At 49.1% G+C, this 25,908-nt stretch overlaps 1 protein-coding gene across 3 annotated transcripts in view; it reads right to left on the reverse strand.

Annotated features, from left to right (window-relative positions):
- Positions 1–25,908, reverse strand: part of zswim7 (zinc finger, SWIM-type containing 7) — a 58,418-nt gene that overhangs the window by 15,852 nt on the left and 16,658 nt on the right. The window contains exons 5-6 of one of the 3 annotated variants that reach the window (XM_055657476.1): positions 25,163–25,267; positions 18,963–19,176 (exon numbers count right to left, since the gene is read on the reverse strand). In XM_055657476.1, the coding sequence (XP_055513451.1) occupies positions 19,153–19,176; positions 25,163–25,267 (129 nt within the window). In that variant the 3' untranslated portion in view covers positions 18,963–19,152. Of the gene's footprint in view, positions 1–18,962; positions 20,917–25,162; positions 25,268–25,908 lie in introns of those variants that run through there. The other 2 variants (XM_055657475.1, XM_055657474.1) reach the window with 2 other exon arrangements.

Consider the following 25,908-nt stretch of genomic DNA (forward strand, 5'->3'; position numbering starts at 1 on the left):
GGTATTACAGTCAGTCACAGAGACCGACGTCAGATAGATCCTTCAGGGGGGAGTGAACCCTCGGAAAGCATCTGGAAACTGATGGTATACCCGGTCGTGTTCTTAAATCTGTGCAGATCAACTGGCTGGAGTTTTGCGGACATCTTCAACCTCTCAATACTGAGGTCTGATGTTCCCACCTCAAGAAGTGCCCAAGAAGAGTAAGGTGACGTGCCTCAACGACTATCGACCAGTGGCACTAATGTGCGTGGTGATGAAGTGCTTTGAGAGGTTCGTTATGGCGCATATCAACTCCTACCTCAACAAGAACCTTGACCCACTACAATTTGCTTAGGTCAACAGTGGATGCAATCTAAATGGTTCTCCACTCTGCACTGGACCACTTGGACAATAGAAATACATACGTCAGGCAGTTGTTTATAGACTACAGCTCGGTGTTAAACACCATCATTCCCACCAAGCTGGTTACCAGGTCCCTCTGCGCAGGGATTCTCCCTCTCTACATTGGGTACCTGGGGTGGAGGGTATTGCACCGAGGAGTTCCCTGCAACCTGTTTCTCTCGCGGTTCACAGACTCGCCAGCCGCCTGCCACTTTTGCGGGCTGGAAGAGTCTGTGTACCACGTGTACATGGAGTGCGTGAGGCTGCAGCCACTGTTTGAATATCTAAAGGGGCTGCTCCTTGCCTTCTGGCTGCATTTTTCACCCACCATCCTCATCTTTGGACACCCTGTGCGTAGGGGAGAGGGTAGGGCTGAAGATGTCCTGGTTGGGTTGCTCCTGGGCCTGGCCAAGCTGGCCATCCGCGAGTCACGGCGCCAGGCGGCGGAGGGCTCTACCCGGGCCAGCTGCCTGCCCCTTTTCCGGGGTTACGTCCGTGCCCGGGTGGGATTAGAAAGGGAATACGCCCTGTCTGTGGGCACCCTGAGGGAGTTCCGGGACCGCTGGGCTCCGCAGGGTGTTGAATGTATCCTCAATAAGGATTGTATCATAATTGTATAATAGTTTAGTATGGATATATGTTTGTATTGTATTTATGGTGGTGGGTTCTGGCTTGTTTTATTGTAGTGTAAATATTATTTTTTAATAATTGAATACATTTTTTGATTAAAAAAAAAAAAAAAAAAAAAAGCTGGTTACCAAACTCACGGAACTGGGTCTCCGTGCAATGGCATCTCTGCAACTGGATTGTTGACTTCCTAATCAACAGACTACAGTCTGTTCGAATTGGCAGCAACACAGGAGCATCACAAGGCACATTCTATACTCATGACTGTGTAGCTGGACACAGTGCAAATTCCATCTTTAAATTTGCCGATAACACCATTGTTGTTGAACGAATGATAAATATTGATGGGAGATTGATGGTGCCAGAATAACAACATCAGTAAAACCAAGAAACTGATTGGTGACTTTAGAAGATAAATTAGATGAGGATCCACAAACCTGTCTGCATTGACGGGACAGTGGTGGAGAGTCTAAAACCTGAAGTTGCTGGGCGTGCATATATCTACAGATCTCTCCTGGACCCAGCACATTGATGCAATCATAAAGAAAGTTGGTATGTCGAACAATACTCTCTTGACTTCCTCCAGGAGTACGGTAGAGAATATATTGACTGGTTGTAGCACAGCCTGGTTCAACAACTAGAAGGCCCACGAACGAAGGAGAACGTGGTGAACACTGCCCAGTCCATGGGTACCATTCTGACCTCTCCACCATCGAAGGGATCTACAGGAGGTGCATATTCAAAAAGGCAGCCAGCATCATCAGAGACCCACACCACCCTGGCCACATTCATTTCATTCCTTCCAACGGGACGACGGTACAGGAGCCTGAAAACCCTAACGTCCAGGTTCAGGAGAGGCTTCTTCCCAACAACCATCAGGCTTTTGAACACTACAGACTCCGAACTACGAAACTGCCTTGATCGTACCACAGACTTTGGGCTTTTTGTTTTTTTGCACAATATTGTTTTTTTAACGGAACTTTTTTCATGTTTATTTATTCAATTATTTGGCTGGAACTCTCTGCCGCAGAGGGTAGTCGAGGCCAGTTCATTGGCTATATTTAAGAGGGAGTTAGATGTGGCCCTTGTGGCTAAGGGGATCAGAGGGTATGGAGAGAAGGCAGGTACGGGATACTGAGTTGGATGATCAGCCATGATCATATTGAATGGCGGTGCAGGCTCGAAGGGCCAAATGGCCTACTCCTGCACCTAATTTCTATGTTTCTATTTATTGAGTTCTGTGTTTTTCACCCTGTTGTGCTGCCGCAAGTCAGGATTTCATTGTTCCATTTGGATATATATACATGACAATAAAACACTCTTGACTCTCGACCTACCTGTTTACATTTATGTCCAAGTCATTTATATATATCACACACAGCACAGATCCCTGCAGATCTCCAGCCTGGATATTGTCCTTCCACCACAACCCTCTGTCTTCTATGAGTAAGTCAGTTCTGAATCAAAACTAGATCCAAAGCATCTTAACCTTCATGATCAGCCGACCATGGGGGGCCTTTATTAAATGCTGACTAAAACCCCAGGGTGCCATGGCCATGATGTCTGCCCAGGAGGCCTGTCGGACAGTGGGACCAGGAGCCTGCATGAAGACTTGCTGGTCAGTGGGTCCCACTCGAAGGCTCGTCGGACGGTGGGGCTGGTAACCAGCATGAAGGCGGGTCGGAAGGCATAGTCGGGAGGCAGCTCGAGCTGTCATATGCGAGGAGCAAAGAGGTGCCCCCGGGACACAAGGATAGTGGGATGAGGAGAGGGCTGAAGGTTCACGGGATCAGCTCCAGTACATCGAGCGCATGGGCCGACCGGACTTTGGTCTTTCAATAATAGCATCAAAAACAGTGGGACCAACCCTAATCAAACACCTTTGTCACCTTCTTGGAAACTCGATCAAGTTAGTAAGACACGACCTGCTGTGAACAAAGTTGTGCTGAATGTCCCTAATTAACCCATTCTCATCCAAATGGCAGTAAGTCCTAGCCCTAGAATCCTCTCTAATAGTTACGCTCCTACTAATGTGAGGCTCCATGGCCTATAATACCCTGCATTAATCCTACTTTCCATTTTAAACAAAGGAACAACACTGCTACTCTCCAGTCCTCTGGGGCCTCGCCTGTGGTTGGAGGGGAAACAAAGATCCTACTCTATAACCTTCCAGCCTATTTGTTCCTCTGATTCCCATTGACTATTTGTGGGCCTCTAGTACAATCCCAAAATAACGCTCATCCCATTTTACTTCTCATCTCCACCCATAAAGCTTCACCTAATGATTCCTCAGTAATGTCATCTTGATCTACTGCCCGTCTAATCCTTGATTTCTCCCCGTTGCAGCCCCATTCCCTCCAGTTACCTGCACGATAAAACAATCAAAACCCTGAGGTGTATGACCAATAGCCCCAGTGGCTGGGCTGCCCTACAATAATTCTATCTCCTCAAAAGAATCTCCCAGACTGGTTCTGATCTTAATACCTCTGGCAACCTGCCCTCCGCAGCGTCCAATCTTATCGTTCTTCAGCCCCGCACCACAAGCTTCCATCTGCTCCAAAAAAAAGTCTCAAGAAGGATCTCGACTGGAAACGTCACCTGTCCATGATCTCCAGAGATGCTGCCTGACCTGCTGGGTTACTCCAGCACTTTGTGTCATTTTGTGTATTAACCAGCATCTGCAGTTCTTTATTTCTGCCCTTTAATAATGATGTCCACGGGAAGATATGGGAGAATATTTTATACTCTAGAGATACAGCACGGAAACAGGCCCCGCCAGCCACCGAGTTTGCACCGACCACCGATCCATGTACAGTAGCACTAGCCTGCACACTAGGGACAATTTACAATTTGCAGAAGCCAATTAACCTACAAACCTGTACGTCTTTGGAATGTGGGAGGAAACCGGAGCACCCGGAGAAATCCCACATGGTCACGGGACGAACGTACAAACTCCGTACAGACAGCACCCGTAGCCAGAATCAAACGGGGTCTCTGGCGCTGTGAGGCAGCAACTGTATCGCTGCGCCACCGTGCTGCTCACAGCAAAGTGTGCTCGGCCATAGATTCAAATGACAAACACTGGGACCTAGTCGCCCCCCCCCCATGGGAACAGAAATCCCACTTCTTGGTCCTTTGGGAACGTCAAAGCAAGTCAGGCAGCAACTCTATTCACGCAGCGGTCAGCCGCTCATGCTGGATGTGGAGCAGACACAGGCTAATGCTGCCTTCCCTTGCTTCCATTCTGATGTGCTTATCCCTCAGGAATTTAAAACCCCGCCCTGTACTTACAAAGCAAATCCAGCAGAAACTATGCAGGTGGTAGCTTGAACCAAACACGAGCAAAGGGTTGATAGGGTCAGCCGGCACATTCAGCAAGCACAGGCAGCACAGCTCCTTCCAGCCTCTTGTTGCAATGCCAGAGGCCCAGGAATGAAACCTCACCTATTTTATGTGTGTTGACAACCAGTAATGAAAGGAGACAGACACTGAGATAACATAGAGGTGTGAATGGCAGGTACACAAAAATGCTGGAGAAACTCAGCGGGTGCAGCAGCATCTATGGAGCGAAGGAAATGGGCGACGTTTCGGGCCGAAACCCTTCTTCAGACTGATGTGGGGTGGGGGGGGAGAAGGAAGGAAAATGCGAGGAGGAGGAGCCCGAGGGCAGGGGGATGGGAGGAGACAGCTCGAGGGTTAAGGAAGGGGAGGAGACAGCAAGGGCTAGCAAAACTGGGAGAATTCAACGTTCATGCCATCTGGACGCAAGCAACCCAGGCGGAATATGAGGTGCTGTTCCTCCAATTTCCGGTGTTGCTCACTCTGGCAATGGAGGAGGCCCAGGACAGAGAGGTCGGATTGGGAATGTGAGGGGTAGTTGAAGTGCTGAGCCATCGGGAGTTCAGGTAGGTACATTGCGGACTGAGCGGAGGTGTTCGGTGAAACGATCGCCCAACCTCCGCTTAGTCTCCCCGATGTAAATCAGCTGACATCTAGAGCAGCGGATGCAGTAGATGAGGTTGGAGGAGATACAGGTGAACCTTTGTCGCATCTGGAACGACTGTTTGTGTCCTTGAATGGAGTCGAGGGGGGAGGTGAAGGGACAGGTGTTGCATTTCTTGCGGTTGCAACGGAAAGTGCCCGGGGAGGGGGGGGTACGGGAGGGAAGGGAAGAATTGACAAGGGAGTTGCGGAGGGAGCGGTCTTTGCAGAAGGCAGACATGGGGGGAGATGGGAAGATGTGGCGAGTGGTGGGGTCACGTTGGAGGTGGCGGAAATGGCGGAGGATTATTTGTTGTATTTGCCGGCTGGTGGGGTGAAAGGTGAGGACTAGGGGGACTCTGCCCTTGTTGCGAGTGCGGGGATGGGGAGAGAGAGCAGTGTTGCGGGGTATGGATGAGACCCTGGTGCGAGCCTCATCTATGGTGGAGGAGGGGAATCCCCGTTCCCTAAAGAACCTTTTCCGATGCCCTGGTGTGGAACGTCTCATCCTGGGAGCAGATGCGGCGTAGGCGGAGGAATTGGGAGTAGGGGATGGAGTCTTTACAGGTGGCAGGGTGGGAAGGAGTGTAGTCCAGATAGCCATGCGAGTCAGTTGGTTTGTAGTGTATGTCGGTCAGAAGTCTGTCCCCTGCGATGGAGATAGTGAGGTCAAGGAATGGTAGGGAAGTGTCGGAAATGGTCCAGGTGTATTGGAGTGCCGGATGGAAGTTGGTGGTGAAGTGGATGAAGTCAGTCAGTTGTGTGTGGGTGCAGGAGGTGGCCCCAAAGCAGTCGTCAATGTAACGGAGGTAGAGGTCAGGGATGGGGCCCTGGTACGTATTGAACAAGGATTGTTGAACGTACCCGACAAAGAGGCAGGCTTAGCTGGGGCCCATGCGTGTGCCCATAGCTGCGCCTTGTGTTTGGAGGAAATGGGAGGAGTCAAACGTAAAGTTGTTGAGGGTGAGGACCAACTCCGCTAGGCGGAGGAGAGTGTCAGTGGCTGGGTATAGGTTGCTCCTCTGGTCGAGGAAGAACCGGAGGGCTTTGAGGCCATCCTGGTGGGGGATGGAGGTGTAGAATGACTGGACATCCATGGTGAAGATGAGGGGGTGAGAGAGTGGAATGCGTGGAGGCGGCGGAGAGTGTCTGAGGTGTCTAGAACATAGGTGGGAAGGGATTTGACCAAGGGGGATAGTATGGAGTCAAGGTATGTGGAGATGAGTTCGGTGGGGCACGAACAAGCAGAGACAATGGGTCTGCCGGGAGAGCCGGGTTTGTGGATTTTGGGGAGAAGGTAAAAACGGGCCGTGCGGGGCTGGGGAACGATGAGGTTGGAAGCTTGGTCGGGCAGGGCGTGGGAATTGATGAAGTCGGTGATGATGCTAGATATGGTGGCCTGGTGCTCGTCAGTGGGGTCATGGTCCAAGGGTAAGTAGGAGGAGGTGTCCGAGAGTTGTCGCGTGGCCTCAGCTTTGTAGAGATCGACGCGCCAGACTACCACGGCACCTCCCTTGTCGGTTGGTTTGATGACCCAGTCTGGGTTTTTGCGGAGTGATTTAATGGCAGTGCGTTCAGGGGGGGAGAGATTGGAGTGAGACAGGGGAGTGGAGAAGTTGAGGCGGTTGACGTCGCGGCGGCAGTTCTGGATAAAGAGTTCCAGAGCCGGGACGTTACGAGGAGGGTTCCACGAGGAGGGGGTGCGTTGGGGACGGGAAAAAGGGTCATCATTGGGGGGCGAGGACTCCTTCCCATGGAGGTGCGCTGTGAGGCGGAGGCGACGGTAGAAGCGCTCCAAGTCATGGTGGGCGCGGAACTCATTGAGATGGGGACGGAGGGGGACAAAGGTAAGACCTCTGCTGAGGACAGACCGTTCGGTGTGGGAGTGGGGGAGGTCGGGGGGGATGGTGAACACCCGGTAGGGATGGGAGTTGGGGCCAGAGGTGTGAATGGTGATTGATGTGACTCAGTCAGCCAAAGGGCCTGTTTCTACACTGTATCCCTAAACTAACGTACCTTTCATTGACTCCGTCTACACTTCACGTTGCCTCGGCAAGGCCAGCAGCATAACCAAGAACCAGCCTGCACTCCAGCGGTATGAACATTGACTTCATTTCAGATAGTCCTTGCTTTCTCCTTCCTTCCCCTCCCCTTCCCAGCTCTCCCACCAGCTTACTGTCTCCACCTCTTCCTTTCTATCCCCCCCCCCCTCCCCCCCCGATATCAGCTTGAAGAAGGGTCTCGAAACATTGCCTATTTCATCTCTCCATAGATGCTGCCTCACCCTCTGAGTTCCTCCAGCATTTCCGTCCACCAGTCTCATCCCGGCCACTCCCTCTTCTCCCCTCGCCGATCAGGCAAGAGGTACAGAAGTGTTAGGAAGGAACTGCAGATGCTGGTTTGTACCAAAGATAGACACAAAATGCTGGAGTAACTCAGCGGGACAGGTAGCGTCTCTGGAGAAAATGAATAGGTGTTGTTTTGCGTCAGAACCCTTCTTCAGACTGAAAAACAGCAGAAGTGTGAAAACGCACACCTCCAGATTCACAAACAGTTTCAGGCAACTGAATTATCCTAACACCAACCAGAGCCCTGACTTCACATCTACCTTATTGAAGACCCTCGGACAATCTTTAACCAGACTTTACTTCACTTTATCTTGCACTAAACATTGTTCCACCAGGTGGCGCCGTCAGCGATGGCAGCCTCGCCAACAGTCTGTCTGACATTTCGTCTTTTTTTTGTTATTTTTAGTGCGTGTCAAAAGTATGTGTTAATAAACATTGGTTTGTTTTATGTGGGGGGTGGGCGGGAGAAACTTTTTTCAAACTCTTACCTTGCCAGAGATGCGATTGTTTTCTGGTTCGTATCTCCGGTCGTTCTGCAGCCTAACACCATGGAGCCGGCGGCCTTGGTCGAGACTGATGTTGAGCCCCACTGCAGGGCCGTGGACTTACCATCGATGCTCCAACGGATGCGGATTTCACCATCGAGGAGCTCGCAGGCTCTGGTAGAGACTGATGTTGGAAACTCCAAGCGGTTTCGACCAGCCCCGACCCATCAGATCGACCGGCGCGGGGGAGCTGAGATTCCCCCCGCCCCCCGATGCGGGAGCTTGATCGCCCCAACGCGAGGGCTCAAACGCCGCCGGCTACAGGAGCCAAGATGATCCTGTCAACGGTAGGCTCGAGGCCCCCGACCGCTGGAGAACAAAGAAGGGAAGAGATTGAACTTTTTTTCGCCTTCCATCACAGTGAGGAATGTGGAAGAGTCACTGTGGTGGATGTTCATGTTAAAATGGATTTTGTGTGTTGTGTTGCTTTTTATTGGTATGGCTGTATGGCATGTTGCAAAACATACTTGGCTAATAAAATATGATTATAATTACGACGATTATTCCCTTCATCACTGTGGACGGTTGTATAGTCTTTCCGTTGACTGGATTACACGTGACAAAAAAGCTTTCCACTGTACCTCGGTACACGTCACAATAAATAAACTAAAATAAAAGGAGGGTCAAATGAGCAGGAGAGATGGCTAAAGCCAGTGGGAGACTTGGGGAGACACAGGAAAGAGGGGGAGGGGGATAGAGGAGCAGGAAGTTATTGAGATTCCTGCACACAACCCATGAAGTCACATCAGAGAACTGGTGAGGGAGAGCAGCAGCTAGGAAACCAGCATCTCACAGCTACAATTTCGATTTTGATACAATTAACGCATGGTCAACGGTCAATGTTGAAGAATGGCTGACTGGTGAACAGAAGTGTATTCAGTTCACAAGTGGAGAGGAAGGACAGCCAAGATTCAAGCTCTATACATCAGCAATAAAGACCCTCTGCAAGTTGCTGCCTTCCGACTTTAGAGACACTGCAGAAACAGGCCCTTCGGCCCACCGAGTCCGTGCAGACTAGGGATCACCTTGTACACTTACACTATCCTACACATTAGGGACAATTTACGATCCTTACCAAAGCTAATTAAGCTACACACCTGTACGTCTTTGGAGTGATTGAGGAAACTGTAGCACCTGGTGAAAACTCACGCAGTCACGGGGAGAACGTACAAACTACGTACAGTCAGTGCCCGTAGTCAGGAATGAGTCCGGGTCTCTGGCGCAGTAAGGCAGCAGCTTTACCACTGTGTCACTTCCCCTTCAAAAAGAATGATTAGTTTTAGGCTGTGGGCCGAGCATCAAAAATGTGTCTAGAAATTAGTTTTCGTGACCCAAGTCACCAAACTACATGAAATTTTACACAGATTTAGATGAAATATAATTGAGAAGGAAGTCATAACTCGTCATTTCCGAAAGTTGCACATTAATTAATTAAACTAATTAGAAAATGAGATCGGGAAAGTCAGCGCCATCTAGTGGCCAATGCCCATATTACACGATGGGCAGCCTATTTCCGTGTTGCAGTCCATTTAGAAACATAGAAGCAAAGAAATTAGGTGCAGGAGTAGGCCGTTTGGCCCTTCGAGCCTGCACCGCCATTCAATATGATCATGGCTGATCATCCAACTCAGCATCCCATACCTGCCTTCTCTCCATACCCCCTGATCCCCTTAGCCACAAGGGCCAAACATATCTAAACTCCCTCTTAAATATAGCCAATGAAAGGCCTCGACTACCCCCCAACCAGAGAGTTCACAGAGATAGTCACCACTCACTGTGTGTCTCCACAGTTCCTTCTCATCCCGGTTTTAAAGGATTTTTCGCCTTATCCTTAAGCTCGAGGAGAGTCGGGAGAGTCCTCTCAGCGGCTTGGGAACCCTGGAATGGCCACTTCCGTACTAGAGGCCACGGCTTCCATCATTATACCTATATATATTCCAGATATATTCCTCCGTTTTTCTGGAAACGGCCGCTACGGACGGCACTATGTACACCCCCCCCCCCCCTCACCCCCCCCGCCCGCGGAGACGATCCGCGGCTCCGCGTTCACAAATCGGACATGATCGTCAAGTCTGCTGAGCCAGAGTGCCGGGGCCCTCGGACCAAGTCAGGAATGCGCCAACCACCAATCAGAGCCTTCATGGACGACCTGACTGTCACCACTGAGTCAGTGCCAGGGGGCAGGTGGATCCTGCAAGGGTTGGAGAAGCTGATTGGATGGGCAAGGATGAGGTTTAAGCCAGCAAAATCAAGGTCACTGGTGCTGAAGAAGGGCAAAGTCATGGACAGGTTCCGCTTCAGCATCGAAGGGACACCAATCCCAACTGTCTCCGAAAGGCCAGTGAAGAGTCTTGGCAAGGTGTTTAACAGCAGCCTGAAGGATACAGCATCTGTCCAGGCAACCTGTCAGGAGATGGAGAGCTGGTTGAGGGCAGTGGACCGGTCGGGGCTTCCCGGCAAGTTCAAGGCATGGATTTACCAGCATGGTATCCTGCCAAGGATACTCTGGCCACTGCTTGTCTACGAAGTCCCAATATCCATCGTAGAGAGATTGAAGAGGAAAGTCAGCAGCTTTCTCAGAAGTTGGCTGGGGCTGCCCAGGAGCCTTAGCAGCATCGCCCTTTACGGAAATAACACCAAGCTCCAGCTGCCCCTGAAGTCCCTGGAGGAGGAGTTTAAGGTGACTCGGGCCAAAGAGGTGATGCTGTACAGGGACTCCAACGACCCCAAGGTGGCTCAGGCAGGGGTGGAGGTGAAAACTGGGAGGAAGTGGAGAGCCGGTGAAGCCGTGCTGCAAGCGGAGTCTCGGATACGCCACAGAGTCCTGGTGGGAGCAGTGACTCGGGGAAGAGCTGGCCTGGGAATCTTCCCATCTCCCCAGTTTGACAAGGCCAAGGGGAAGGAGAGGTGCAGGTTGGTGTCCAGGAGGAAGTGAGGGCAGTGGTGGAGGAGGAGAGGTCTACCAGAGCAGTTGGCAGTTGCCTCAATCCGAGGCAGCAGGAAGCCTGGACAAGGTGGGAGCATGCCATGGACCGAAAAGTCACATAGGCTGAGATCTGGCAGGCTGAACCACAGCACATCAAGTTCCTGGTCCAGGCAGTGTACGATGTCCTGCCCAGCCCATCGAACCTCTTCATCTGGGGCAAAGCGGAATCTCCAGATTGCCCGCAATGCTCAGAAACATAGAAATTAGGTGCAGGAGTAGGCCATTCGGCCCTTCGAGCCTGCACCGCCATTCAATATGATCATGGCTGATCATCCAACTCAGTATCCCGTACCTGCCTTCTCTCCATACCCTCTGATCCCCTTGGCCACAAGGGCCACATCTAACTCCCTCTTAAATATAGCCAATGAACTGGCCTCAACTACCCTCTGTGGCAGAGAGTTCCAGAGATTCACCACTCTCTTTGTGAAAAAAGTTCTTCTCATCTCGGTTTTAAAGGATTTCCCTCTTATCCTTAAGCTGTGACCCCTTGTCCTGGACTTCCCCAACATCGGGAGCAATCTTCCTGCATCTAGCCTGTCCAACCCCTTAAGCATTTTGTAAGTTTCTATAAGACCCCCTCTCAATCTCCTAAATTCTAGAGAGTATAAACCAAGTCTATCCAGTCTTTCTTCATAAGACAGTCCTGACATCCCAGGAATCAGTCTGGTGAACCTTCTCTGCACTTCCTCTATGGCAATAATGTCAGGGAAGGGGACGTTGGAACACATCCTGAGCTGTTGCCCAAAGGCTCTTGGGCAGGGCTGGTACACATGGCGTCATGACCAGGTTCTTAAACCCATTGCAGAAGCCATCAGCATGGGAATCAGCAGCTGCAGACGAGAACGCCCCACCACCCAGATGATCACCTTCGTGAAGGCCGGAGTGCAGCTGCCAAGAACCACAGCAGCCAGGTATCCGTCAGGAATCCTGGCGACTGCGCAGGACTGGCAGCTTTCTGTAGACCTGGTGAAACAGCTGAAGTTCCCACGGCACATTGCCACGACCACCCTGAGGCCAGATATACTCCTGGTCTCAGAGGCGACCAAAAACATTGTCTTGTTGGAACTGACTGTGCCGTGGGAGGACCGTTTGGAGGAGGCCCACGAGAGGAAGATGGCCAAGTATGAAGAGCTGGTCATAGACTGCCGCAAGCAGGGCTTGAAGGCAAGGAGTATGCCCATCGAGGATGGCTGCAGAGGTTTTGCAGGGCAATCACTCTACAAAGCCTTGAGTGCACTGGGCATAAACGGAGTGGCGAGGAGAAAGGCCATCAAGAACACCACAGAAGCAGCGGAGAAGGCCTCGAGATGGCTCTGGATCAGGAGAGAAGGTCCATGGGGAGGAGCAAATGCCACCTGAACACAAGTCGTGGTCTGATCAACCACGGCTGGGTCGCCTGGGTGAGGGTGTCTGATGTTGAAAGACCCGAAACACCCAATGACCCTAGGTTACATCACTGATGATGTGTTCAGGAGCATCAAGAGATGTATTTGTATCAATAGGTATAATAATATAATATATATATAATAATAATATAATATATTATTATAATTATATCTATTCCAAATAGTAATATAGCTATAATATAATATATTATTATACCTATATATATTCCAGAGATATATTCCTCCGTTTTCCTGGAAACGGCCGCTACGGACGGCACTATGTACCCCCTCCCGCTCCCCCCCCCGCCCCGCAGAGAAGATCTGCGGCTTCGCGTTCGCGAATCGGCCGCTTTTTAATTGAGACCGCAGCTTCACTATATATAGGCCCCACGATCGGAGCACCTTTTCCCGGTAAGTTATCGCAGGCAGCTCCGAGATTAGATGATTAAGACTTATTACTCTACAACAAGCTGGCATTTGTGAAAATGTTTAATTTACCTTGTTATTGATACATGTAGTTTAGGCCCATGAATGAATAAGTGAATGAGTGAATGCATGAGTGAATGAATGAGTTAATGAGTGAGTGAGTGAGTGAATGAGTGAGTGGATGAATGACTGATTGAGTGAAGGAGTGAGTGTGAATGAAAGAATTAATGAATGAGTGAGTGAATGAGTGAGGGAATGAATGAGTGAATGAATGAGTGAGTGAATGAATGAAGGTATGAATGAGTGAGGGAATGAATGAGTGAATGTACAGCCTCCAAATCTCATTTTTTTCACATTATAAAGGGTGCAATTAAATTAATTAAAGTCGATACAGATTTTACTTCGGAGTCACGTGAGTGACTACGTGAAGAACCCACCCAGCGCGCAGGCGCGGCATTACGTCAGCAGTGCAACAGCGGCAGCAGCTGGAGCCAGGCTCTCCAGCTGCAGCATAAAGACGAGACCTCAGGTAAGTGCCTTTTTTGTTACAGAGTCGCGCTAGAGAGAATAATGGCCTCTCGCAAGCGACCAGCCAGGAGGACTGCCTGCCCAACTCCACCCGAGGACGGGTCCATAGCGGGACGGCAGCCTCTCGCAGCGGAGGAGCTTTTTCAACGCTCCCGCTCACCCGACACCGAGCCGCCCCCAGTGCTGCAGATTTCAACGCCCCGCACAGGGAGGAAGGCGACACATAAAACCGACCGGCCGGTGTCCTCCGATGAATCGGAGGAACGGGAACACTCTCCCCCACCGAAAAGGGGAGACGCTCGGATCAGCTGCATGAGGCAGCTCCTCGAGCGCATGATAAACAAGGAGATGCGGCATCTCCCAGGAGGACGGGCTTTGGCCTCCTCCTCTCCACACCCTTCTGTACCCTCTATGTTCGAGGGCAGTAAGGGAGGCCAGGACTGGGCTGGCCTATCCCAAGGGCAGGCGGAGGATATCGTCAGCATGCCGGGCGTGCCGGAAGAAGAGCTACTGGGTGTAGTGGGCCGATATGCGGCACCACCAACAACTGGGATGGTGTTGCCACCCAGAATGGCGGCAACTATAAACAGGCTGTCCAACAACCCGCTGCAGGAGAAGGCTGTCCAGCAGGCCCTTGACAACTACATCGCGCCAGAAAATTGCGAGGCGCTGAGGGTCAAGACGGTCAATGGGCAGATCTGGAACCAGCTGGGGAGCAAATAAGGGCTCAGGAGGTCAAAATGCAGCGAGTCCTGAAGCTCCACTCAGCAGCCGTCACCGCCTTTGCTCGGTCCGTTGGGGATGAAGACCTGACCATACCCCAGCAGGATGCCCTCGCACTGATGTGCAGCACCACGTATGAGCTAAACAACCTACGGCGGGACAACATCAGGCCTGCCCTCAACCCAACATATGCCGTCCTCTGTAAAGCTCCAGCGCCCGAACGACAGGCGCTGCTATTTGGTGCGGATCTGGCCAAAAGGCTCAAGGAGTTGGAAGAGGCGGCAAAACCAGTAGGCCTCATGAGGGCAGGGCCAGGACCGAGCAGGGTGAAGACACCCAGTTGGCCGCACGCCTCGGCAGCCACCAGCAGATACCGAGCTGGTGAAAGCCTGGTGACCGCCTCCCACTACCCCCACTGCTCTTTTTTAGAGCGGGGCCCAGGGCGGAGCCGTGGGAAGATGCGCCGCCCCACCGCAGCACCAACACGGACAACCTTGGGCCAGACCCACCGAAAACGACCCCACAAGTGAACATGGAGGTAGGTGGGTCTGGTTCCTGTCAACATACACAGACAAAGGGTGTAGTATTAACAGGGGGACGTTTGAGGTTCTTCAAGCATGTTTGGTGCTCCCTTACTAACAATAAGTTTATACTCAACAGTATTAGTGGATACAAAATTGAGTTCAAACCAGGCGTAGAACCGCCAGTTCAGCACATGCCCCAAAGGGTGTTCCTTCCCTCGGCAGTTGAGAAGGTAGAAGGACAAGCTGAACTTGATCGGCTCGTGGCTAAAGGCATCATAGAAATGACCACACACGAGCCGCAAGAATTTGTATCAAATATTTTTCTCAAAACCAAAAAAGATGGTGGATGTCGCATTATTATTGATCTGACATCACTCAATCAGTCTGTTGAGTATCAACATTTCAAAATGGAGACATTTGTCACTGCCAGACAACTGATCTCCAAGGGATACTACATGGCAAGCATAGATATCAAAGATGCTTACTATTTGGTACCCATTCATAAAGATTACTTTAAATATCTGAAATTTATCTGGAGGGGCCAGCTATGGCAGTACCGAGCTTTGCCCAATGGTTTAACGACAGCTCCCAGACTATTTACGAAAATTCTTAAAGTGGCCATGAAGAAATTGAGAGAACTAAAACATTTAGTAGTGGCCTATCTGGACGATGTTCTCATATTAGGAAGAACACGGGAACAAGCTGTCGCAGGAGTGTTAGCCACTAAACAACTCCTTGAAACTTTGGGTTTTATCCTTCACCCAGATAAATCAATATTGGAGCCTACTACTAACATGGATTACTTAGGCTTCACTATTGACACGATTCACATGACTGTCACTCTGCCCAGAAACAAAACAGTTTCACTCATTGAAGCTTGTAGCCATTTAATTGCTACACCGCAACCTAGAATACGGCATGTAGCCAGAGTTATTGGCTCTATAGTAGCAGCATTTCCGGCTGCCCAACATGGGCCCTTGCATTATCAAAATCTACAAAGAGCAAGGACTCATGCATTACGCCTTCATAGGGGGCATTATGATCGCAAAATGGATTTACCCGCTGAAGCCAAATCAGAACTTCAGTGGTGGGTTGACAATATTTGGCACAGTCACAGTCCTATCGCCGTAACCAATCCTAACATAACCATTGCAACGGATGCCAGTGCTTTAGGCTGGGGAGCTACTAACTCCATAGACAGCACAGGTGGCAGATGGACTAACTCAGAGGCATCGCTACTACAATCACTGGGCATTAACTTTTTGGAAATGCTCGCCGCCTTTTATGGGCTAAAAGCATATGCATCTGATATGCGGCACGTGCATGTTAGAATTATGATCGACAACACTACGGCAGTATCTTATATCCAGCACATGGGTGGCATTAAATCAGTATCATGCGACAAATTAACTGCTATAATCTGGCAATGGTGTGTCGAGAGACATATTTGGCTATCAGCTGCCTATTTACCAGGCAAGCTAAATTTAGTGGCGGACACCAGATCACGAAAATTCAACGACAACATCGAATGGATGTTGGACCCAAAATTATTTGCTAAAATTGTCAAGCAATATGGTACGCCAGATATAGATTTGTTTGCGTCTAGGTTAAATCACCAACTACCCATGTATGTGGCTTGGGAACCAGACCCAGAGGCAGCAGCGGTAGATGCCTTCACGCTGGATTGGGGAAATTTCTTTTTCTATGCTTTCCCTCCCTTCTGCCTCATCAGTCGGGTACTCCAGAAAATTCAGGCAGACTCAGCCTCTGGCATTCTGGTCGTGCCCGACTGGCCTACCCAACCATGGTTCCCAATGTTCCACGACATGGTGGTAGAGACACCAATGGTCCTTCAACACCACCCCCAATTATTGACTCACCCGGTAACTGGCATTAGCCATCCATGCCACCAAAAATTGAAACTCCTGGTTTCCAGATTTTGAACAGGCCTTACCGGGGATTGGGGTTATCAGACAGAACAATCACCACCATGTCGGCATCCCTGCGAGTTTCCACCAAGAAACAGTACCTGACCTTCATCAGGAAATGGGAACAGTACTGTCTGGACGCAGGGACATCCTACAAGACGGCTTCGATCTCGGATGTGCTGGAGTTCCTGGCCCACCTGCACCATGATCTCAAGATGAGCTACAGTGCCATCAATACGGCTCGGAGCGCACTGTCCGCATACCTCATGCCGATAGAACAGCATAGTGTGGGATCCCACCCTCTGGTCATCAGACTCCTTAAGGGGATCTTTAATACCAAACCCCCTACACCTAGATACACTCACATGTGGGATGTGAGTGTAGTTCTGACACACCTTCGAGGTTGGCCTCCGGTGGGATCCCTGAGCCTGGAACAGGCCACTTATAAAACCCTCATGCTCATGGCGCTTGTCTCAGCTCAAAGGGTTCAGTCGCTCCATCAGCTAAATCTGAACTACATGGTGACCACCCCAGATACCATTACTTTCACCATGCCGGGGTTGGTAAAACAAAGTAGACCAGGTACATCAAACTCCCCGTTGATCTTCCGGGCTTACCCTCCAGAACCTAGGCTGTGTGTGGTGACCCACCTTCATCATTATCTAGACACAACCCAAACGCTTAGAGGGAGAGAGAAAGCCTTATGGGTTAGCCACAGAAAGCCTTTTGGACGGGTAACCAGCCAAACATTATCCAGATGGTTGAAACAGGTCCTCAGCATGGCAGGGATTAACACAAATGTTTTTAAATCCCATTCAACCAGGGCAGCGTCCACCTCAGCGGCGGATAGGATGCAGGTTCCCCTAGACCACATCCTCAGAGCAGCGGGATGGTCAAGGGAATCGACATTCCAACGATTTTACAAGAAACCGCTGATGGAACAGGACGTCTTTGCGGATACCATTTTAAAAACCGCAAAGTTATGAATTAAAGCCCATGGGAGCTATTTTTTGTTATTGTTAATAAACATTTCTTTTATAACTAAACAAACTTGTTGGTCTCTAGCTACCACTTCCTCCCTCGATGATCTTTCGGCAGTGAGTGATATAACTGTTACACGGTTTGAAATCACAGACCTTTGAAGTCTTCACGTAGTCACTCACGTGACTCCGAAGTAAAATAGTAAGATTAAACGAGTACTTACCAGTACGAAGTTTGATCTGTATTTTATGAGGAGTTACGATGAGGGATTACGTGCCCTCCGCTCCCACCCTCATTATATAGATCAAATTCGGACTAATGTCTCGTTGGTCTTTACTATCTTTACTTCAACTAGTGTCTATCTGTGATTCCACACCGCTGCTTGGAAGTATGCCGCGCCTGCGCGCTGGGTGGGTTCTTCACGTAATCCCTCATCGTAACTCCTCATAAAATACAGATCAAACTTCGTACTGGTAAGTACTCGTTTAATCTTACTATTAATTTTCATAAATTCAGACTTAAGATCTTACCTTTCAGTTTGAGTTGATTCACAAAGTTTCACAACTTTGTGTTGGAGCATCTCAGCAGGGACTTTGCTTTCAAGACTTTCTTCCACTTCTATCCACTTAGCTGCACATTTTTCAGACTTCTTAATGCTTTTCTCACTAAATTCAATTACCCAGCTGCAAGTTTCCACGACAAAGAACCTTAATCGGAATCTCCGGTAAAACAGGCATCAGTGAAGCCCTCTCAGCTATGATGTGTGCTAGCCTGAAACAAAGCGTGTGATTGGCCAACTGGCAAACAACTAATTTTTAAACGTTTAAAATTGGACTAAAAATACCCGAAAATTTTCCGTTTTTTCTCTAATTTAATAAAAATGTGCAAGTCTTGTTCATGACCAGTTTCAGGGGTGATTTATATAATTTTTTACACAATATGTGAACATTTCATGTAGTTCTGTGACTTGGGTCACAAAACACTGGAATAAAGCTCCTCGGCCCACAGCCTATTTAAAACAATCCAACAATAAGACTCACTCAAATGTTTCTTCATCAAGATATTTATTTAAATCAAATAATTCAAACAATTGGTTGGAGAAATATTTGGGGTCAGAAGTCAGGTGGGGGGTGTGGAAGTGCAGCAGTAGAGTTACTCCCTTACAGTGCCAGACACTGGGGCTCGATTCTGACTACGGATGCTGTCTGTACCTTCTCCCAGTGACCTGCGTGGATTTCCCCAGGATCTCTGGTTTCCTCCCACATTCCAAACATGTCTGAAGAATGGTTTTGGCCCGAAACGTTGCCTATTTCCTTCGCTCCATATATGCTGCTGCACCTGCTGAGTTTCTCCAGCATTTTTGTGTCCCTCCAAACATGTACATGTAGGTTAATTAATTTGGTATCATTGTAAATTGTCCCTAGTGTGTGTAGAATAGTGTAAGTGTGCGGGGATCGCTGGTCGTTGCAGAGTCGGTGGGCCAAAGGGCCTGTTTCCACCCTCGATCTATAAACTAAAGTCATTTGTTAAGATGTAGACTAATAAACGAAAGATCAGTGGTGGGTAAACACTGCTTAATGGTATTTTTTCATGAGGCAAAGGAGGTTGATGAAGGTGATGGGGTTTACTTGGTGAATGTAGGTTTTCAGAAGGTGTTTGAGAAAATTGTATAGGAGTGTTTGTTGATACAATAGGGGGTGTGATAACACTGATGATAAATGAGCTGAGGCAATGGAAGTTAAGATGTCGATGAACAACACCTGCTGGAGGAACACAGTAGTCTCCTTGTTCAGAAAGCCAGACTGATAAACTCCTGGAATAGCAACAGACAATGCTTATTATTGATGGATATTATAATGCTTAGAGATATTAAGACACAATTTAAAGCACACACAGTTGTGAGGATATTGCCAGGACTTGAGGCCTGAGCTATCGGGAGAGGGTGGGCAAGCTAACGAGGGTTCGGGCATCTTGGTCTGCATAGGCAAGCTGGGCCGAAGGGCCTGTGTCCATGCTGTATGACCCTGTGACAAGACATGGAAGTGTGGCACGCAGTGAGGTAGTGGCAGATAAAGAGGATAAACAGAAGGATGAGGCAAATGAAAGTTACTGCATTATGCCCCTGTCCCACTTAGGAAACCTGGATGGAAACCTCTGGAGACTTTGCACCCCACCCAAGGTTTCCGGGCGGTTCCCGGAGGTTGCAGGTGGTTGCAGGTAGTGGAAGCAGGTAGGGAGAGTGACAAAAACCTCCGGAGACTCCAAAGTCTCCAGAGGTTTCCGTTCAGGTTTCCTAAGTGGGACAGGGGCATTAGAACGAAAGTTGGCACTGTTGTGTCCTAGGTCCTAGTGGGCTCTGCCTCGAGATCAATGTTTCCTAAGGGGGTTCCCTGGGCCAGGGGTTTGGCAGCAGACATGTTAGGATTGAAATAAACACACTTTGGGTTCTGTACACCAAGTGTAGATTGTGAATTATTTAGCCCTCGAACACAACATGCACCTTTTGCAGCAAATGAATATCTGTGAAATTGGCATCTCAGGTAGACAGAGCAGGTCCTGGGGAGAGAGCTAAATGAGGTGATCTTTACTGAAGCCAATTAAGCAATGAACCTGTCCGTCTTTGGAGTATGGGAGGAAACCGATGCACCTGGTGTAAACCAACATGGTGAGGGGGAGAACATACAAACTATAGACCATGGTCAGGATTGAACCCGGGTCTCTGGCGCTGGAAATCAGCAACTCTACCGCTGCGCCACTGTGACGCCTACATTTCTCCAATGTCACAATACGATTTGTTTCTATGCTGAGGATACTTGTCAATGGACACAAAAATACAGCGAGGAATCTTCGAGATAGACACAAAGTGCTGAGGTAAATGAGTGGACCAGGCAGCATCTCTGGAGAAAAGGGATAGGGTCGGGATCCTCCTTCAGACTAAAGTCTTCAGTATAAAGAAGAGCCCCGACCCAAAATGTCACCTATCCTATATTTCCACAGATGTTGCCTGAGCCGCTGAGTTACTCCAGCCCTTTGCGTCCATCTTTTGCGCAAACCAGCATCTGCAGGTCTGCGTTTCTACAGGGAATCCTGGAGCACTTCCTCATATCCTCACGATTCTCTCAACCATTCTGTGGCCGATGGCTACAGGTGAAAAACCACCTTCTTGCAAATATCTCTCGGACTTGTCTTCTGCTTGCAGCTAAATGGTTTATTGTCCAGGAATAAGGATTCCTCTTAAGCTGTCAGCTTCAGTCTGAAGAATGGCCTCGACCCGAAACGTCACCTATTCCTTTTTTCAAGAGATGCTGCCTGACCAGCTGAGTTACTCCAGCGTTTGTGTCCATCTTCAGTGACAGTGTTGTGTTTCCCTAGGGTGGTCCTGGATTCGACCCAAAATCAGCTGCCTCAGGTCAGGCCCCTTCCTCCGCTACTCTGTGGATTCAAGCTCCTCGTCCTTTGCTTGCAGCAGATCGGTCAGCTGTTGGTTGGAGACTCTCAGCTGGCGTAGCGTTCCCATGGCTTGGCACAAGTACACAGCAAGAAGATGTTTACACTGCAAAATGCCCAGCAATGTCATGAACAGAGGGAAAAGTCAACAATGGAAACAGTGAAGGCACATTTCTTCATTGTGTGTGTAAACAATGGCCCCTGCTGAAGAAATAAACCTATCCCCTCAAGCTTTCAAAGAAAAACATCGAAGAGCTACGAAATATATTTGGGACTAAGCCACTCTTTCAAAAGGCAGATAAAATAGTTCTATATAATATAAAAGTCTGGAGCAGGTTTCCAGCTTGTTATATCTTTGATATCTTTACTGACTGTGCAGTGAGTCATATCAACCACTGATCCTAAGCCTGGGATTCCCCTGGCAGTTAATAAATCTCACTCAGCCTTACGTGTCTTTGAAGATTCAAAGCCCTGCAGAGTAGAGAACTCGGAAGATTTACAATGCTTCACATAAAGAGAGGTCCCGTCAATTCTGTGGTCGACCCTGATTCCAAGACTCTGCTCCTACTTCTGGACTGTGCTTAGGTTACTTTAGTTTAGTTTAGATTAGTGTGGATAAATGTGAGGTTGTCCACTTTAGCATCAAAAACAGGAAAGCAGATTATTATCTAAATGGTGTCAAGTTGGGAAAAGGGGAAGTACAACGGGATCTGGGGGTCCTTGTTCATCAGTCAATGAAAGTAAGCATGCAGGTACAGCAGGCAGTGAAGAAAGCGAATGGCATGTTGGCCTTTATAACAAGAGGTGTTGAGTATAGGAGCAAAGAGGTCCTTCTGCAGTTGTATAGGGCCCTAGTGAGACCACACCTGGAGCATTGTGTGCAGTTTTGGTCCCCTAATTTGAGGAAGGACATTATTGCTATTGGGGGAGTGTAGCGCAGGTTTACAAGGTTAATCCCCGGGATGGGAATTGTGGGGGGGGGGGGGGGGGGGGGGGTTGTGGAGGGAGGGGGGGGTTGTGGGGGGGGAGGGGTAGATGTGGGGGGAGGGGGGGGGGGGGGGGATTGTGGGGGGGAGGGGCCTATGTGGGCGGGGGAGTTGAGGGGGGGTGTGTGGGGGGGGAGGGGTGTGTGTGGGAGGATTTGTGGGAGGAGGGTATGTGGGGGGAGAGGGGTTGTGGGGGGGGGGGGTGGGGTATGTGTGGGGGGGGGGGTTGTGGGGGGGTTGAGTGTAAACGAGGGGTGTGTGGGGGGTTGGGGGGCAGGGGGGGGGAGAGAGTTCGGAGAAAAGATGGGGGAAGAGCCTTGGGGAGAGTGCAGTATTATGGGGGAGGGGGGCGGGAGCCAGCGAGGGGAACCAGAGGGGAAGGTGTTGGGGGTGCGATGGAGACTCACAGCGGGCGCTGGTTGCTTCGCTGGTTGTTCTCCTCCGCATGTCTTGTGGACTCAGCCCCGCCCGGTGATTAACAGCGGGTGCCGGAATGGTGGCGACAGGCGAGAAGACCAATCTGCTCATCTCACGATTTTTTAAACGTTCATAACTTTTGTAATCTTCCACCGATCGGAACAAAACCTGGTGCGCTTAGAGCAGGAGAACGATGAGTAAGGTGGCGGGCGAGTAATCCTAGCGATATAGGGTAGCGTTTTTGTGTAAATTTAAATAAGATGAGAGTTTTAGTAATAGTATAGAGAGTTGAGGAAACACTTTTTCCACACAGAGGGTGGTGAGTCTGTGGAATTCTCTGCCTCAGAGGGCGGTGGAGGCTGGTTCTCTGGATACTTTCAAGAGAGAGCTACATAAGGCTCTTAAAGAAAGGGATATGGGCAGAAGGCAGGAATGGGGTACAGTTTGGGGATAATCAGCCATGATCACATTGAATGGCGGTGCTGGCTCGAAGGGCCGAATGGCTTACACCTGCACTTATTGTCCATTGCCTATTGTTTAGTTTAGTTTAGAGAGACAGTGTGGAAAAACAGGTCCTTCGGCCCACCGAGTCCATGCCGACATGCCGATTCACTCTAGTTCTGTTATCTCACTTTCGCATCCAACACACAAGGGGCAATTTACAATAGCCAAATAACCTACAAACCTGCACGTCTTACGAGTGTGGGAGGAAATCAGATTTCTTGGAGTAAACCCATGCAGTCACAGGGCGAACGTACAAACTCCGTACAGACAGCACCCGTAGTCAGGATTGAACTCGGGTCCCTGGCGCTGTAAGGTAGCAACTCTACCATTGTGCCACCGTGCAGCGGCTGCTTGAGGAACCATCACCCACCCACCAACCCCTCCCTGCCATCCACATTGTTAAATGCAAGAAAACGACGGGTTTTTTTCGAGGAAATCGTGAAATTGCAGCTGATCTTTGGGAAATGCATACTTCATGAATGTTTTCCCCAGCAGTTCTTTGTTTGTAAAGCATGAGCTGTTGAGTTCAGTTTAATTTGGTGGAAACAATGAACAAAAGCCTGGCTGTTTGATGACTCAAGAGTTACAAAGCCAAAAGCAGCTAACGATGCAACCAATCACACCGAACAGCAGCCATTAGGCAGGTATTTAAACTCAGGAATTATTACAAGCAATATTTGGTTGTAATCTAAACACAACCTAGTCTATAAATAAAATTGAGCGTATGCATTGGATATAACTGTCCAAAGCTAACAATTTTGCAATCAATCGTGAAAACAAGCACGACCATGACTAATCTCTGGATGCACGATCTAGATGACCCTGTCTCTTCCTGACCCTCACGGCACTGTTCAGGAGGTTAACTGACCACTGCAACCTGCCCGCTGATCAATTAGATGCAGGGTAGAATCTGGGAGACTTGGGAAGAATAAAATTAGATTAATTGAGGTTAATAAAAATATGAGAGGGGCAAGGTGATGCAGCGGCAGAGTTGCTACCTTACAGCACTAGAGACCCGGGTTCAACCCTCACCACAGGTGCTGTCGGTGTGGAGCTTGTGTTCACCCCGTGACCTGCGTGGGTTTTCTCCAGGAAGCTCAGGTTTCCTCCCACATTCCAAAGACGTACAGGTTTGTAGATTGAAGATAGACACAAAAAGCTGGAGTAACTCAGCGGGTCAGACAGCATCTCTGGAGAAAAGGAATAGATGACGTGTCGTGTCGAGACCCTTCTTCAGACCATATAAATATTTCAACTTCGATTGATGATTTTATGTTTGGAGATAATTTAAATCAGCTTGAATGACTTAGATGAAGAACCTACATCGGTTTTAATGGGGCAGAAATTTGTTGAGACCCTTCTTCAGAATGTCACCTATTCCTTTTCTCTAGAGATGATGTCTGACCCAATGAGTTACTCCAGATTTTTGTGTCTATCTTTGGTTCAAATCAGCATCTGCAGTTCCTTCCTACCGGTTTGTAAGTTGATTGGCTTGGTAAAATTGTAAATTGTCTACAGTGTTTCTAGGATAGTGTAAGTGCACGGGGATCCGACGTAAACTCGGTGGGCCGAAGGGCCTGTTTACGTGCTGTACGTCTAAACTAAACTGAAATTAATGTGGAATGAGTGTAAAGGGATAGTGTGGATTCGGTGGGCTGAAGGGCTGTGTGAGTCAGTCTCTCTATAACTCTGCTCACTTTACCCAATACTTTGCTCTGTAGCTTTAACCTTTCCCAATTTGTCTTTTTTCCAGAAATAAATTATTTAATCTCGGAAAGTGATTTCCTCCGTAGTTCCTCTGATGAGTAGAAGACCATAGACCCACAGTGAATCATTGTTACACGGGCAAAATGTGGGACAATAACTGGGAACCAGTGTGGAGAACACGAGATAACATGGGAGGGAAGTGAGCAGGGGAAGCATAGCTTTGTGCTTCAATTACAAGCTTAGCAGCCAGAGTTACAGACCATCGATCCAGTCAAGAGTTCAAATCCCAACACAGCAGCAGGGAAAATTAAAATATCTTATAGAAACATATAAAATTCTTAAGGGAATGGATAGGCTAGAGGCAGGAAAAAATGTTCCCGATGTTGGGGGAGTCCAGAACCAGGGGTCACAGTTAAAGAATAAGGGGTAAGCCATTTAGGGTGGAGATGAGGAAACATTTTCTCACCCAGAATTGTGAATCTGTGGAATTCTCTGTCACAGAAGGCAGTGGAGGCCAATTCACTGGATGTTTTCGAGAGTGTTAGATATAACTCTTAGAGCTAATGGAATCAAGGGATATGGGGAAAAAGCAGGAATGGGGTACTGATTTTGGATGATCAGCCATGATCATATTGAATGGTGGTGCTGGCCCGAAGGGCCGAATGGCCTACTCCTGCACCTATTTCCTCTGTTTCTGTGTCTATGTTTCACTCTGGCCGGTTGACGTTAAACACTTACCAGTATGTGGTCATTCCGTCGTAAGACGGAGTACATGAAAGCTGCACAGGAGCAGTAGAGGCAGGAGCTGAAGCAACGATACACCCGACCAGAGCTTCCAACAACCTGCAGATCGTAACAGGAAAGAGCACAATTGATTTAATAGGAACCTGATGGGTAACTTTTTTACACAAAGGGTGGTGGGTGTATGCAACAAGCTGTTGGAGGAGGTACTTGAGGCAGGGACTATCACAACGTTTGAGAAACATTTGGACAGGTTCATGGATAGGTCAGGTTTAGAGGGTGAAGGGCCAAACGCCGGCAGGTGGGACTAGTGTAGACGGGGTATGTTGGTCGGTGTGGCAAGTGGAGCCGATGGGCCTGTTTCCGTGCTGTATGACTATTTATTGTAATCATGTATAGTCTTCTCGCTGACTGGACAGCATGCAACAAGGTTCTGGGTTGACTTGGATCCAAACCTCCCATCAGTTGCACCCTTGCCACGGGTGTGGAAATGGCTTCACCATACACTTGGTGCACGGGCCGTCATTGGCAGTGCCAGACCACACACGCCTTGCCCGGAACCTCATCTCATGCCATGCAAGCACAGCAGTCACCGAGTGGTTCACAAAAATCGGTAGGCGGCGCGACTCTCGTCAGCAGCGGCCTCTGCAGCCCGTCTGCGTTTTTATTATTTTTTGTCTATGTTTTTATGTAGTTTTTGTTATTTTTTGTTGGGGTATGTGTGTGTGGGGGCGGGGGTGGGA

This window comes from Leucoraja erinacea, chromosome 28 (genome assembly GCF_028641065.1).
Source record: "Leucoraja erinacea ecotype New England chromosome 28, Leri_hhj_1, whole genome shotgun sequence".
NCBI classification, from domain to species: domain Eukaryota; kingdom Metazoa; phylum Chordata; class Chondrichthyes; order Rajiformes; family Rajidae; genus Leucoraja; species Leucoraja erinaceus.